The sequence below is a fragment of the Mustela nigripes genome, chromosome 10 (genome assembly GCF_022355385.1).
Source record: "Mustela nigripes isolate SB6536 chromosome 10, MUSNIG.SB6536, whole genome shotgun sequence".
Classification (NCBI taxonomy): Eukaryota; Metazoa; Chordata; class Mammalia; order Carnivora; family Mustelidae; genus Mustela; species Mustela nigripes.
The window spans coordinates 40403290-40418731 of record NC_081566.1 but is presented as its reverse complement, the minus strand read 5'-3'; the positions used below and the strand labels follow the sequence as shown (position 1 = coordinate 40418731).

General features: G+C 43.2%; 1 protein-coding gene across 5 annotated transcripts in view; it reads left to right on the top strand.

The window, feature by feature from the left end:
* KDM5B (lysine demethylase 5B) overlaps positions 1-13923 on the top strand; it is a 92239-nt gene extending 78316 nt beyond the window's left edge. For 4 of the 5 annotated variants that reach the window (XM_059413123.1, XM_059413120.1, XM_059413119.1 and 1 more), the window contains 7 exons: positions 1755-1934; positions 2567-2725; positions 7563-8048; positions 9479-9590; positions 10693-10847; positions 12325-12645; positions 13186-13923. In XM_059413123.1, the coding sequence (XP_059269106.1) occupies positions 1755-1934; positions 2567-2725; positions 7563-8048; positions 9479-9590; positions 10693-10847; positions 12325-12645; positions 13186-13323 (1551 nt within the window). In that variant the 3' untranslated portion in view covers positions 13324-13923. The other variant, XM_059413118.1, reaches the window with a different exon arrangement.
* The last annotated feature ends 1519 nt before the right edge of the window (positions 13924-15442 follow it).

The following is a 15442-nucleotide window of genomic DNA, read 5'->3' as shown; positions in this document are numbered from 1 at the left end:
AGTTTTCCTCAGTTTCCCCAAAAATGTCCCTTCTGGTTGTTTATCTCGTCTACCACCACATGTTGCACCTAACTGACATATGGCTTTAAGTTGCTCTGAGTCTCGTGGTGTTTTCTTCTTGAGCCTTCTTTCTTTCATGTCACTGTCTAGAATAGTCATCCTGTGGTGAGTTCTGCCTCCTGGATTTGTCTCGTTATTTGTTTTTTTGTTGTTGTTTTGTTTTTGTTTTTAAATTTTATTTATTTATTTGACAGAGATCACAAGTAGGCACAGAGGCAGGCAGAAAGAAAGGTAGAAGCAGGCTCCCCGCTGAGCAGAGAGCCTGATGCGGGGCTCGATCCCAGGACCCTGGGATCATGACCTGAGCTGAAGGCAGAGGTTTTAACCCACTGAGCCACCCAGGCGCCCTTGTCTCGTTATTTCTTTATGGTGTGTTCTAGCTTTGGTATTTCCTCTAAACTGGAAATTAGTTTCAAAGAGTTGATGGGTTAAAGTTAAATATTTTTTACTTAGAGTAATCAGGTGATACTGTGTACTTTGTATTGCATCACGTCAGGACATATTTGGATAACTACTTAGTGATGCTAGAATTTACCATTGTATTAGAACAAGCACACCAGTGCTCCCTACCCCCAGCCTCATGTTTTTATTCTTCTCCTGTTTGGGTCTCTCACTCTCAAGGTGGTCCCAAGGGGCGCCTGGATGGCTCAGTCAGTTAAGCATCTACCTTTGACTCAGGTCATGATCCCACAATCCTAGGATAGAGCCCCGCATTGGGCTTCCTGCTTGGTGGGAAATCTGCTTCTCTCTGACCCTCTCACTCTGCTCCTCTCCCTGCTCATGCTCACTCACTCACTCAGATTAATAAAATCTTAAATGTGGTCTCAGTATCAAGAGCATCTGCATAATCTGGAAACGTATGAAGAAATACAAATTCAAAAACAAAAAAAAGAAAGAAATGCAAATTTATGGGCTCTTTGCTGGTGACCTGAATCAGAATATTTGCGGATGGGGCCCGGGAAACTTACTTAAACAAGCTTCCGCTTGATTCTTAATGCATATGAACATTTGAGTACCATGGGACTTTTTGCCTTCTTTTAGTTTTCTGAATAATTTATACTGAGCTGCTTCATCATTGGGTGGATTGGAGTAAAATACGGTTGGTTTTTATCAACGTAAGTCTGTGTAAAAACCTTTTGAGTTATTGCAAATCTGCATTTCTCTTGAATTTTTTTCAGGCTGTCTGTAGGGATCAAGATGACAAATTTAGAAGGGCATTAAAAGTCAACAAGAGGGGCGCCTGGGTGGCTCAGTGGGTTAAAGCTTCTGCCTTTTGCTCGGGCCATGATCCCAGGGTTCTGGGATTGAGTCCCACATCGGGCTCTTGGCTCAGTGGGGAGCCTGCTTGCTCCTCTCTCTCTCTGCCTGCTTGTGATCTCTGTCTGTCAAATAAATAAATAAAATCTTAAATCTTAGTGTCTTAAATAAAAAAGTCAACAAGAGATTACAGTGTATGTCATGTTCATAGTTGTATCCTTGGCGACTAGTACAAACTACGTTCTTTTAAAGTATTAAGTGAAGGAACACATGTCACCCACACCCCCACTGCCATTGGTCAGCTGGCAAATTTTGTCCATCTCTGTGAAATTAACATGTTGAAATCATGGAGTAGGTCTACTCTGAATTGTGCTTTTCCCACTTTGCAGAGAAGTATTCTTTTTCCTAAGTTGCTACAATTTTTCTTGACTCACTAGGTTGGAGGACGTGTGCCAGTATTAGACACACTCATAGAACTTGTTACCAGAGGCCGATCTATCCCGGTACATCTGAATTCTTTACCAAGACTGGAATTACTAGTAGCTGAGGTTCAGGCTTGGAAAGAATGTGCTGCTAATACATTCTTGACTGAGAATTCTCCATATTCTCTCTTAGAGGTAAGTTTGCAACCAGCCCACCTACAAGACCTTCGATCTCGTAGCTTATAAAACATGTAGTCCCTTCCATTACAAAGGTGGTATCACTGACTGGTCTACATATTGGGAGTTATTTTTTCAATAGAGCCAGGGTGATTCTTCTAAACTTCCAGTGAAATAACCTTTAAATGTCATCTGGATATACTTAGGGATAACATTCAGTGTCTAAAGAAGAACATTTTTCTCATTGAAGTTCCTCAATCTGGGTTGAAATTGGACTTCTAACCTTGGCCATGCGGTACCATTTGCATTTAATAAGCCTGGTAAATGGTCTCATCCACAGCTCATGAAGTTCTGGAGTTGCACTTGTATTTTTTGTAGCTGATACTGATGGTACATTATGACTAGAATTGGTAAATATCATGTTGAACTTAACTACTGTTTCATCCAATCTATAATCAAATCAGTCTTTTTTGTGAAATTCATTCCCTCCCTCCTCGGCCCTCCCTTTGAAGAGGAGAGTTTTCTGACTTTAGGGCGGCATGTGACAGAGGAAATGTTAGATAAGTTTCCATCCTAACCACTGCTTAGGCTTTTATTGTGGGGCTTATTCCTAAGGCTTAATCTGAAATCTGCGCTTTGCCCCACGTTAGGTGCTTTGTCCTCGATGTGACATTGGCCTTTGGGGATTGAAGAGGAAGCAGAGGAAGTTCAAGGAGCCCTCACCAAGTGGAAAGAAGAAAAGCACCAAACTAGAGAGTCTGAGTGACCTGGAGAGAGCTTTAAGTGAAAGCAAGGAGACTGCTTCCGCTGTACGTAGTGGGCTTTTTCTTCTTTCTCTGTCGCCTAGGGAGGAGGATTTCTAACCCTTTCTTGTTCACAGGGATATTGGTAAAGCATGTAAAAGAATAACCTTAAAAGTACTCCGTTTCACGAAAGACTGTCTGAAAATTGTCAAAGGTGAATGTGAATTCAAGCCCCATTTTGGGTATAGAGCTTACTAAGTAAAAATAAATAAATACACAAACACACATGCTTAAAAAAGAAAAGTGTATTGGATACCTTTGCATCCGACTGTATGTCGTAAGCGCTGTTGATTCAAAGATATCATCATAAGGAGCTGAAGCAGTGTCTAGCTCATGTTTAGTGAGCCATAGTATTAGGACAAAAGAAGATAGGTGATTTAGATGTTTAGTGGGTTTTTTTCTTCTTCTTTTTTTTTTTTTTTTAATTTTATTTATTTTATTTGACAGAGATCACAAGTAGGCAGAGAGGCAGGCAGAGAGAGAGGGAGGAGGAAGCAGGCTCCCTGCTGAGCGGAGAGCCCGATGCGGGGCTCCATCCCAGGACCCTGGGATCATGACCTGAGCCGAAGGCAGAGGCTTTAACCCACTGAGCCACCCAGGCGCCCCTCTTTTTTTTTCTTTTATAGACCTGTAATTGACATATAACATTGTTAGGTTCAGGTGTACATAGTTATGGACTTTTTCTTTTTTAATGATAAGAACTTTTTAAAGATCTATTTTCTTGGGGTGCCTGGGTGGCTCAGTTGGTTAAATGCTGCCTTCAGCTCAGGTCATGATCCCAGGGTGTTGGGGTCGAGCCCCGCATCTGGCTCACTGCTTAACGGAGAGCCTGCTTCTCCGTCTGTCTCTCCCTGGCACTCTGCCTACTTGTGCACTCCTAAAGATTTAAAAATTTAAAAAATAAAAAATAAAAATACTTATATATTAAAGATTTAAAAATCTTTTTTTTAAAAAATCTACTCTCTTGGGGCACCTGGGTGGCTCAGTGGATTGAGCCGCTGCCTTCGGCTCAGGTCATGATCTCAGGATCCTGGGATCGAGTCCCGCATCAGGCTCTCTGTCAGCAGGGAGCCTGCTTCCCTCTATCTCCCTCTCTGCCTGCCTCTCCGTCTGCTTGTGATCTCTCTCTGTCAAATAAATAAATAAAATCTTTAAAAAAAAAAAACTACTCTCAGCAACATCCAAGTATACAGTATAGTACAGTATTATCTGTAGTCAATGTGCTGTACCTTATATCCTCAGAACTTCTTTTATAACAGGAAATTTGTACCTTTAGACTGCCTTTACCCAGTTAGCCCACTCCCTACCCCTGGCCTCGGCAGCCACCAATTTGTTCTCTATATCCGTGGATTTGGTTTTTTGTTTTTTGGGTTTGGTTTATTTTTCCTCAATTCATACAGTGTTTGTCTTTGACTTACTGCACTTAGCCTAACGCAGTTACATTCCATCTGTATTGGTGCAAGTGGCAAGATTTCTTTTCTTTATTTTTTTTTTAAATGGCTGAGTAATAGTCCATTATATATACATACACCACATTTTTTTTTAAAGATTTTAATTATTTATTTGACAGATCACAAGTAGACAAAGTGGCAGGCAGAGAGAGAGGGGAAAGCAGGCTCCCTGCTGAGCAGAGAGCCCGATGCGGGGCTCGATCCCAGGGTCCTGGGATCATGACCTGAGCTGAAGGCAGAGGCTTAACCCACTGAGCCACCCAGGCACCTCTGTATACCACATCTTTATCCATTTATCCACTGATGGACACTTAAGCTGCTTCCATGTCTTAGCTACTGGAAATAATGTTGAAGTGAACATGGGGGGGTGCAGGTTAGTTAACACTAACTTTTAAGTTAGTTTTTTTCTTTTCTTCAGATAAATACCCAGAAGTGGAATTGCCAGATCATTTGGTAGTTCTAATTTTTAATTTTTTGAGGAGCCTCCTTATTATTTTCCAAGATGGCTGCACTGATTTACGTTCCTACCAACAGTGCATCAGGGTTCTCTTTTTTCCACATCCTCACCATCATACGTTACTTCTTGGCATTTTTTATAATAGCCATTCTGCTAGGTATGAATTGATCTTGCATTGTGGTTCTCTGATTTGCAGTTTCATGGTTGACCACCTTTTCATGTACCTGTGTCCTCTTTGTTTGTCTTCTTTAGAAAAATACTCCTATCCTCTGCCTATGTTTGTATTCTACTGTTAAGTTGTATATGTTCTTTATGAATTTTGGATATTAACCCCTTATCAGTATGTGCTTTGCCAGTATTTTCTTCTGTTCTATAGGTCAGCTTTTAATTCCGTTTTTAGAAGCTTTTAGTTGGATGTAGTCCCATGTGGGTGCTGTAAGTTGCACAAAATGTTCCTCCCTTGGGGCGCCTGGGTGGCTCAGTGGGTTAAAGCCTCTGTCTTCAGCTCGGGTCATGATCCCAGGGTCCTGGGATCGAGCCCCAAGGCGGGCTCTCTGCTCTGCAGGGAGCCTGCTTTCCTTCCTCTCTCTCTGCCTGCCTCTCTGCCTGCTTGTGATCTCTGTCTGTCAAATAAATAAATAAAATCTTAAAAAAAAAAAAATGTTCCCCGCTCTTTCAGTTTCATCCCAGTCCATTCCTTTGTAGCTGTCTGACCTCTCTGGTGATTGACATGGGATTGCCTTGATTTATGTGTTTTGACACAGATTTCCTTAGGGCATATTTGTATATTGAGTCAGATTCTAATCAGATTCTGCTGCTTGAGCATGATTCTGTGTTTGTTTGTTTGGGTTTTTTTTAAGATTTTATTTATTTATTTGACAGAGAGAGATCACAAGTAGGCAGAGAGGCAGGCAGAGAAGGAGGAGGAATGTAGGCTCCCCACTGAGCAGAGAGCTCAGTGCAGGGCTCAGTCCCAGGACCCTGAGATCACAACCTGAGCCAAAGGCAGCTGCTTAACCCACTGAGCCACCCAGGCGCCCCTCATTCTGGTTTTTTTAAGATGCTGCTTTCCACTGTTAACTTCTGTGGTCTATTTTTGTAAAGCCATTTTCTTGAACTTTGCATGCTCTTTCAGAGTCTAGTCTCTCCCCATCTAGTGTATGAAGCTGTGGCTTAAGAACTCAGGCATTACTTGTTGACTTCATTTAAAACTCTGAAAAACAAGCTGTCGGCTCTCCATTTGTGAGTTCTAGGAAGGCATCTTATCATATAAGATGTATGTATCGCCTGTACATTGTTTTTATCTACAGAAACAGTGGAGCTTTTAAAAATACGCCAAAGGTTTGTTCCCTAATTTACTTCTAGATCTTTTTGTTTCTTCCTATTCATTCATACTTTTTTTTTCCATTCCAAAAAGATAATGGAGAGTTCATTTTGGCCTTATGACTCAGGGTACCTCATCTGGTGAATCATAATGGGTCTGATGGTGGGTGGGTGTGATAACTGTGAATGGTTTTAACTAACAGGTTAACATTTTAAGTATTTGTGAATAGAATTGGGGAAAGGGATGGTTCCCACAGCCTGTAGCTTCTGTTTCTAGAGGGCAGAGCTCAGTTTTAAAAGTTTACACTTTCTCCTCCATTTATCTATATTTCTGTATCAATAAAGTGCTGTTGGAGGACTACGGTGGTCCAGCCTTTTATAGGGGAAACTGGGTATTAAGATCAAGGTGGTAGTAGCTAACTCTTTTTTTTTTTTTTTTTTAAAGATTTTATTCATTTATTTATTTGACAGACAGAGATCACAAGTAGGCAGAGAGAGAGAGAGAGAGAGGAGGAAGCAGGCTCCCTGCTGAGCAGAGAGCCCAACACGGGGCTCGATCCCAGGACCCTGAGATCATGACCTGAGCCGAAGGCAGCGGCTTAACCCACTGAGCCACCCAGGCGCCCCTAGTAGCTAACTCTTCATGTAGCCAGTAATTTTAGTTTATCACGTTTAAATAGCTTTTACTTCATGGTGCATAATGGATAAATCTGTAATGCCTAGACCTGTTTATGTATTGGATAGCTTATATAGTTCATTAGTCCGTTCATATAAAGGTTCTAATTATGGACATCTTGTAAATACTGTTCAGGAATATGTTCAGTGTCACCTCAGGTTTTTACTGTGAAGTTGCTTCTGTTCATGAGTTATTTTTAAGTCATTTATACAGGTTAACCGATCTCCCCACTGTTCTGGGACATGTCTCGTGTATTAATAGGGAGGAAAGATTTTCAATTTGAATATACCTGTCACACTCTGCACAAAAGCAACTTGCTTTTGTTTGTGCCCCAATGAGCTTATTTTCTAGGATGGACATGTGCTGGGTACACGTGTGTAAGTGAAGTCTGATAAAGTGCTCTCTGTTTAATTCTTTCATGAGGTATGAGGTTCATTATCTACAGTGGCTGTGTTCAGCACACACAAAGGCCTCAATGTTAAAGATTGTAGGAGGCATAAACTACCAGTCGTGTAGTGGCTGCTTGAGACTTTTCTACCCAAAGTGCCTTTCTAAGAGAATAGGAGCTAATGGAACTACGAAAACATGGAGAACCCCGGGAATTAGAGCATGCAGATGTGTGAGAAGCTGCTTCTTTTAAGAGAAGTAAATGTGCAAGGAAGTTAGACTTTAAGTAGTAGCGTGTGCTCAGTCATTGCTCACATTGTTCCGTGTGTGCCAGGCACAGCGGCTGCCCCGCAATCATCCCTGCAGGCCTGGGGGGTGGGCTCCGCATGTGAACATTGAGCTGCAGTGGAATGTGCTGCCCAGGGCCACTCACACAGCTCAGTGAAATGGAGCCAGGATTCAAACGTAGATCATCTACTCTGGGACCTGGGGTTTAGGAGAGGGCTCAATTCTCTCGGACGTTGTCCTTGATTGGTAACTCCTTTTTAGATGGCAACACTTGGGGAAGCTCGCCTAAGGGAAATGGAAGCCTTGCAGTCTCTCAGGCTAGCCAATGAAGGGAAGCTGCTGTCACCTGTCCAAGATGTGGAGCTGAGAGTCTGCCTGTGTCAGAAGGCCCCAGCTGCCCCCATGATCCAGTGTGAACTCTGCAGGGATGCTTTCCACACGAGCTGTGTGGCGGTACCCAGTATTTCACAAGGCCCCCGAATCTGGCTTTGTCCCCATTGTCGGAGATCAGAGAAGCCTCCATTAGAGAAAATTCTGCCCCTGCTGGCCTCCCTGCAGCGTATCCGCGTTCGCCTTCCTGAGGGAGATGCACTTCGATACATGATCGAAAGAACGGTGAACTGGCAGCACAGAGCCCAGCAGCTGCTCTCATCAGGGAACCTCAAGTCTGTGCAGGATCGAGGGGGATCGGGACTGTGGTACAGCAGATGGCAGGCCTCAGCGGGACAGGTGGCCGAGACAAATAAGGTGAGTCTGGACTTGTCTCTGCCAGTTCCTGGGATCTGCCGAGCTCTGTCCCTTTCCCCTACACCTTTGCCCCGGACGTCTGCTGCTCCTGGCGATGGCTTGACTGGTACCAGTACTGACTGCGCAGCTCTCCACTTCGAGGGCTCTGTGTCCCTGCCGTGTTGTTTTCGTTTCCTCTGCTCCTGGCACTGGGAAGATGTCTCTCAGGCAGTCTACTTCTGGAGAGCAGTTTTCACCTTTTCATAGATAACGTAGCTATCTACGTTTTCCCATTCTGTGGGATATGTACTTAACCTACATCAATTTTTGGAATTTTTGCTTGACTGTTTATTCCCCCCTGCTTCCTCTCGTGTAAGTCACTGACTAGAGGGGAAGGTGCTTTCTGCCTTGTGTCTCTTACTGCCCCTTGAGGAAGGAGTAGGTTTTGAAGTGTCTGAGTACTGTGCTGCTTCAGAGGAAAGGCAGTGGGTTTCATACCAGCCGTGATCTTTCTGCTATAAAAGCCAGATTCTCCTGACCATCACTGGGGTGGGCAGAGTGTTTTGTCTTCTTCCATAGAACGTGGCTGCAGCAAAAGAATGTGAAATAGCAGAAAAGTAGAGTCAGGAGGGCCATATTCAGTTGTCTTATGAGTTTGACCTGATTTTCAGATCTCATACAGATTTTTCTAGCTGAGATCTCATAGCTTGCTTATATTATGCTATACTAACACAGACAGTGAATTATGAGTTAAATTGTTCAGCTGACCAAAGATAAAAGATAAAAAAATTGATTTCTATCATATATGTTTCCTTGTTTTCTTTTACATTTCTTTCCGGGCTTGTGAAATGCAGGCAGTGCCTGGCACTTAGCAAATGATGAATTAAATTCTTGTTGCATAGGGTGAGTTGTGGTCATTTGGGTAGCCTACAGGGGAAACATGTATGTTCTTTACATAAGATAGGCTAGAGGTTTACTTCTATTGATAAAAGGAGAGGACATAACTCTTCTAAGTCAAAGGAGTGTTTGTCCTAGCACTTTCTAATAAACACTGAGGAAGGGAAGAAGGTGGACATGCATGAGATCTGGCAGTTCCTCACTCGCTTTGATCAAAGGGGGGCGCATGTCTGTGTTCATTGTATTACAGCCTTCATTAGGAGAATTACATAGGGAATACAAGGCTGTATGATCTATTCTCATGCAAAGAAAATGCCTTATCTCCCAATGGTGGTCTTGATCTCTGTGGAATCAGTCCAGGTAAAACCTGGAAGATTAAAGGCTTGTTGGATATGAGTTGGTTTAGCTTGATCTAAAATAATTAGAGACTTCTTTCAGTTGGGAATTGAAATCCTTCTTTCCTGTTTGCCTGCTTGATAACTGCATTCCCTGGACTAGTAGGAGAATTTTTAATCCTGAGAAGGCCTTTCTATAAAATGTTTTCCTTCCATTAGGTGTCTCAGCCTACTGGCACAACATCCTTCTCCTTGCCTGATGACTGGGACAACAAAGCCTCATATGTACACTCTCCCTTCTCCACTGGCCGAAGTTGTATCCCCCTCCATGGTTTGTATTAATGTTGAGGAAGAGCGGGGAGGGCTGGGTAAGAACAAGTAATCTTGCAATAGGGTTTTGTTGTTCAGGTCCATAGAAAGACTTTATCTTCAGATTCGGATATGGGTTACTGTGTATTTGCAAGGTAGGAGAATGATCATGCTTGAAGTTTTATAAATGCAAAACAAATAGAGAAAGGCTTTAACACATTGCTTTCAGAGACAAAAGGGTTAATCCCGTGCCAGCTGACATTTAAATACCAGTCATTTCAGTCGGATGCCAAGTCATGGGTTCTGTTGGGATCTTAGACATAATCTATACCTGAAACCTGCCTCCTTTTTTTTTTTTTTCCTATGTTGACTCTTGAACAACTCAGGTCCACTTAAACATAGATTTTTCTCAATAAACACGTGACTATAAATGTATATTTTCTCATCCTTGTGATTTTTCTGAACAGTTTTTTCTCCTTAGCTTACTTTATTCTGGAAATAGTATATAATACATAAATATACAAAATGTGTCAATCAGCTTTATTGGTAAGACTTCCAGTCAACAGTAGGCTGTTAGCATGAAGTTTTGGGGAGTTGAAAGTAACATGGATTTTCAGCTGTGCAGGGACACAGCTCCCCTGACTCCGTTGTTCAGGGGTCCGCTGTGCTTGTGTGTACATGGCTGTCCCAGGAGTTCTGCCTGGAGCCACACGGGAGTTCTGACCCTTAGTCAGGCCCTAGGAGTATTTGTTTGGTTATGGGGTTGGAGCTACTCAGTTCACCCAGACTGTCCACATCTTGCCCTTTTCCCTGCCTTCTGTTGAAAGCAGAAACTATCCAGGCAGATGTACGGCCTCCTCCGTGTTAGCAGTAATTGAAAGTGAAGAAGAGATTCCGTGTAGAATTAGTACTTCCCAGGAATCAGAAGCCTGAGAAAATCTTGTATGGGCTCTTACTATATTATGGCTTTAAACACATTATGTGAACCTGACCGCAACTGAATATAATTTCCCAAGGAGAAAGTGGCAGTGGTTTGAGGGCTAATCCTGCTTTGCTTGCATGTCCGTGTCCATGTGAAACACCCTCCATTTGTTGTCATTACACTTTGGTGTGTTCTTTGGCAGGTGTTAGTCCAGAAGTGAATGAACTGTTGATGGAAGCCCAGTTGCTCCAGGTATCTCTTCCTGAAATTCAGGAACTTTACCAGACGTTACTTGCAAAGCCAGCCCCTGCTCCGCAAACTGATCGAAGCTCACCAGCTAGACCCAGCAGTGAGAAGGTGAGTGTCCACCGGGCAGCCGGGGAGGACAGCCTGGCATGGGGGGCATGATGTTTAGTGTCATCCCATCTAATTAGTTCAGTGAATGGGATTCTGTTTTCGATCCAGAAAAGGATGCAAACTTCTACCTCACAGCCTCATTTCCTAAGGCTCTGATAAACAGAAGCGTGCTAGGCATCACTCTGGCCTCACATCCTAGAGTTTGGTGCTGTTTTTTAAGTGACTGTGAATTTTTTTTTTCCTTTTAGCATGGTGCTTTTCATCATTTCCATATGTTAATAGCTAGAAGTAGAATTTCTTTTCTATAAGAGAAAGACGGTAGAGATGAAAATGTAATTATAGCTGGGAAGGCTATAAAGCTTTCAAAACTTAAAGAATATCTTGGAGTTAATGTTTAACAAATGTTTTAACTGCTCTAACCCTAACAGGACAGCTGGTGTGAGGACTGGGTCATCAGACTGAGGGTGCCCGTTTTGAGTGCTGACTTACTTGAAGGGGATAGATATCATGTATGTCCTACGTCATAGCTTAAAGATGCTGCTACTCTTATGTTAGTGAGCTAGCTGACCTATAACATTCAAAACTCCTGATGAGAATGTAGTCAGGGTGGGGAAAAGAATCTCATTATCAACTATCATTTAGAATTTTATTTTATTTTTATATTTTTAAATTTAAAAAAGATTTATGTATTTGAGAGAGAGAATGTAGAGGGAGAGGGAGAGCAGACTCCCCACTGAGCTTGGAGCCTGACATGGAGCTCGATCTCACGACTCTGAGATCATGACCTGAGCCTAAAACAAGAGTCAGACGCTCAACCAACCGAGCCACCCAGGTGCCCCTAGAATTTTATTTTTCATTATGATACCAAATAGTATTGTAGCACCATTATTGATGATGTTCAGTTAAGGCACTTTATTTCTTTAAGGGGTCGGGATGTATGTCCTTAAAGAAGGAGTATCAGCACGGTTCCTTAGAAGTCCGTAGGTAAGAGGATAAGCATACACATTTAGGTAGGAACTACATGGTAGTCTTTTACTCCTGTAGTTGGTGAAGAGACAATGGCATCTCCCCATTTTCTGCTGCTCATTTGAAAGCTAATCATGTCTTTAACATTTCCTTTTTCTATTCTTTCTTTTGATAGCACTAGCAGTTAAGTTAGCTAAACCCAAACAGGTTGTCCTGTAGGACATGAGAGAACTTGGTGGCAGGGGTGTTAGGATGCGGGTTTGGGGTTTTTTGGTTTGTTTTGTTTTGTTTTTAGTAAGTCTTCTCTACACCTGATGTGGGGCTCGAACTCACCCCCAGATAGAGGCGAGTGCTCTTCCCCGACTGAGCCAGCGAGGCGCCCCGGGTTGCAGGCTTTTTTTTTTTTAATGTTGATGAGAGATCATCCGGTTTCTCATACAGCTAATACTTCACTAGTTTGAGTAACAGGCCGAGGGACGGCTAAAATCCAATTTGCCTATCTTCCACCCAGAATGAGTGCTGCCGTGGGAAGCGAGACGGAATCAACAGTCTTGAGAGAAAACTGAAGAGACGCCTGGAAAGAGAAGGCCTCTCCAGTGACCGATGGGATCGAGTTAAAAAAATGCGGACCCCCAAAAAGAAGAAAATCAAACTGAGCCACTCCAAGGACATGAACAGTTTCAAGTTAGAGAGAGAGCGTAGCTATGAGTTAGTCCGTTCTGCCGAAACTCATTCCCTGCCCTCAGACACATCCTATTCCGAACAGGAGGACTCTGAGGATGAAGATGCCATCTGCCCAGCTGTGAGCTGCCTGCAGCCAGAAGGAGATGAGGTCAGTGAGGTTTGGGCCATAGAGGACGTGCTTTCCCTTAACTCAGAAACCCTGTAAGCTACACCTCATCTCGCTGGGTCTTTCTCTCCTGCTTATCTGCTTTGAGCTGATCTGAATGGATTGCTCAGCCCTCCCCCACTGATATCTCTGCTCTCACATCGTTCCTTCGTTCCTGGGTCTTCTCCCTTCTCTTGAAGAAACTCTTATTCTTCCCTTTTTCCTTTTCCTGCTCTTCCAGCTTTCACCTCCCGGCGCTAAGAAGGTGGGAGGGATGCTGATGTAATGCCCTTTTGCTTACTTATCACAGGGCGGCGCTGTCTTAACCCCAAAGCAGTCACGACTTGAAGAATGGCTTTGACTTGGTTGCTTTGGCTGGTGGGCCAGCTACACTCGTGTGGCATAGCTGTTGTGCCGGAGGTCCCAGTGGTGGGACGGTGGCCGTTGGTGGCAAACGGCCTGAATATCTTGAGGCTGGCCTGCCCAATTTCGAATCACATTTTTTTCCTCTGAAAACCCCGTCTCCCTGCTCTTTGTAACCAGGTGGACTGGGTCCAGTGTGATGGCAGCTGCAATCAGTGGTTTCACCAGGTCTGTGTTGGTGTTTCTCCAGAGATGGCAGAGAAAGAAGACTACATCTGTGTGCGCTGTACTGTGAAGGACGCACCAAGCCGAAAATAAAAAACACAAACACAAACACCCCCCACCCCAACCACTTAATGTAATTCAGGACTCCAACCAAGAAGATTTCTTCAATTTCTCAGCAAAGCTACAGGACTGGTATTCAGACCAGCCTGTAAACGGTGCTATTTCTATTCCTTACGGGATCATTTTTCCAGAACTCTTTGAAAAAAAGAAAAAACAACTAAAAAATTTTTTGACACTTTTGTATTTTTTTCCTTAAGAGCTGTTTGTGGTTGTTGAGGTGTGAAATGCTGACTGGTTTTTTTGCAGGGGTTTCCAGCAATTTGGAAGGCATTGGAGCTTTCACCTTTTCATGTACAGCATTAAAGTCTTACCTCTGTCTGGGATTTACCGGCTTAAGAGTCCAACTCAGTTCCAGTGCCCAGAAGGGCTCCAGAGATTCCAGTAAATCCTCATTTGAGGAATTTCTCTCTTGTTTACTCTGTTACCATATTGGGGAACTTAAGTTTTTCACTTTTGGGGTTTTTGTTTGTTTCTTTATCCACTTTTCTTTTTCCTGGTAGACTAGGTTTATTTATCAAAGCAATAACTTCTATGTTGGTTTCAGTGGCTGGAATTAAAACAAAACAAAACAAACTTCCAAACAGTGTGTTGGTGCTTTAGCATTTGGTTGATGTACAGAACACAAATGTCTAGTTTCTAGTGTCACTGATGAACTAGTGATGTAGAAAAGAGACTGCTCTGTAAGTAATTGCCACAGCTGTATTTTGGCTTTTCCCCTGCCCCTTCCTTCCTCTCCTACTATTTTTTTGGTAGCTTGTATCAAATGTTGCAGTTTATATTGTGGAATAAATCCTTGGTCCTAATTTAACACTAAATGCTGGTTATTTAGAGCCATTAGACTACAGCTTCATACTCCCCTCTACTTTGTGGGCTTGGAAGAGCAAGAGGGGGGTTGCTTGCTTTTGCCTCTGCCCAACTAGACTACAGGAGCGGTGGATGGTTCTTCTGTATCCTGTTCTGTTTGGTGGGCCATATGCCTCCTGTCTCTACAAATAAAGAACCCCACCTAGTCTTCAAGGAGTAGAACTTGTCTTTAAAGCCATGATGCTTTTCAGTAAGCTTTTCAGAATGGTGGCAAATCATTCCAATCCTCAATTCAGTCCTCCTTGTGAGAATGTTGTCTTCATTATATTGGAATTGACAGGAAAACCTGGTTTAGGGTTAAGATGTCAAAAGGAAATCTAAGGAAGATGGTCCTTGCAGAGGGCTGGGAAAGTGTGGGTCGAGGGGCAGCTTGTAAACGTGCAGGCTGTGCCTCCGACACTTCCTTCCCTGCCTCTGACTCTAGCTGTCATTAGTGGTTGTCCATAGTCCACAGTCTTTCTCCTTCTCTCTTTTTTAAAAGGCTCTGTTCTGCAGTGAAGAAGGCCTTCTGCTGAACAGAACAGACGCTTGCTTGGGTTTTCATCTTCTGTTGGTAATACTTAACCACCACCACCACCCCCCGTTCTATAGCCATAAACCAGGAGATGGGTAGAACTAGTGGGTCTTGAATGAAAGAAAACAAAAACAGCAGTTTGTGATGTAGCAGAGATTTAAATGTACTATATCCCCTTTGATGCAATTCAAATAATTAAATCTCTTTAAGAATGACTTGGAATCGTCTGCAGTTTTCCCACAGTTGTTGTGATGTTTGTCCTCGTCTGTTGAGAGTTCTGGGGCCAAAAGAGAAGAGTCTCCAGAGGACAATCTGGAATAAACGTGCTTTGGCCTTTTTAAGTATCTGAATTCTTAGAACCCCTGACACTGGGACAGGGTGCCAGCTGTCCCAATTCCATTGAGAATATAAGCTAAAAGGATACACTGCAGTTAAAGCCTTTGCCTTTAGAGAGCTTTTGCCCATCTGGTATGTACCTCCTCTGCCCCCTCCTCATTTTTCTTCCTCACGTGTGGGTTGTCCACAGTCCCTGACGACAGCATTCCCAGTGAGGTAGCTTCTCTGCCTCTCTTGAGTCGGGGGAAGGGCAAGAATGTGTGTATTTACTACCCCCTCTCCCAGGAGAGAGCCTCTGATGTTTTCACATCACGATGATACTGAAGTTGGAGAGAGCTGTCACCTGCCCACTGTTAAGAACCCAGATCTCAACCGCAG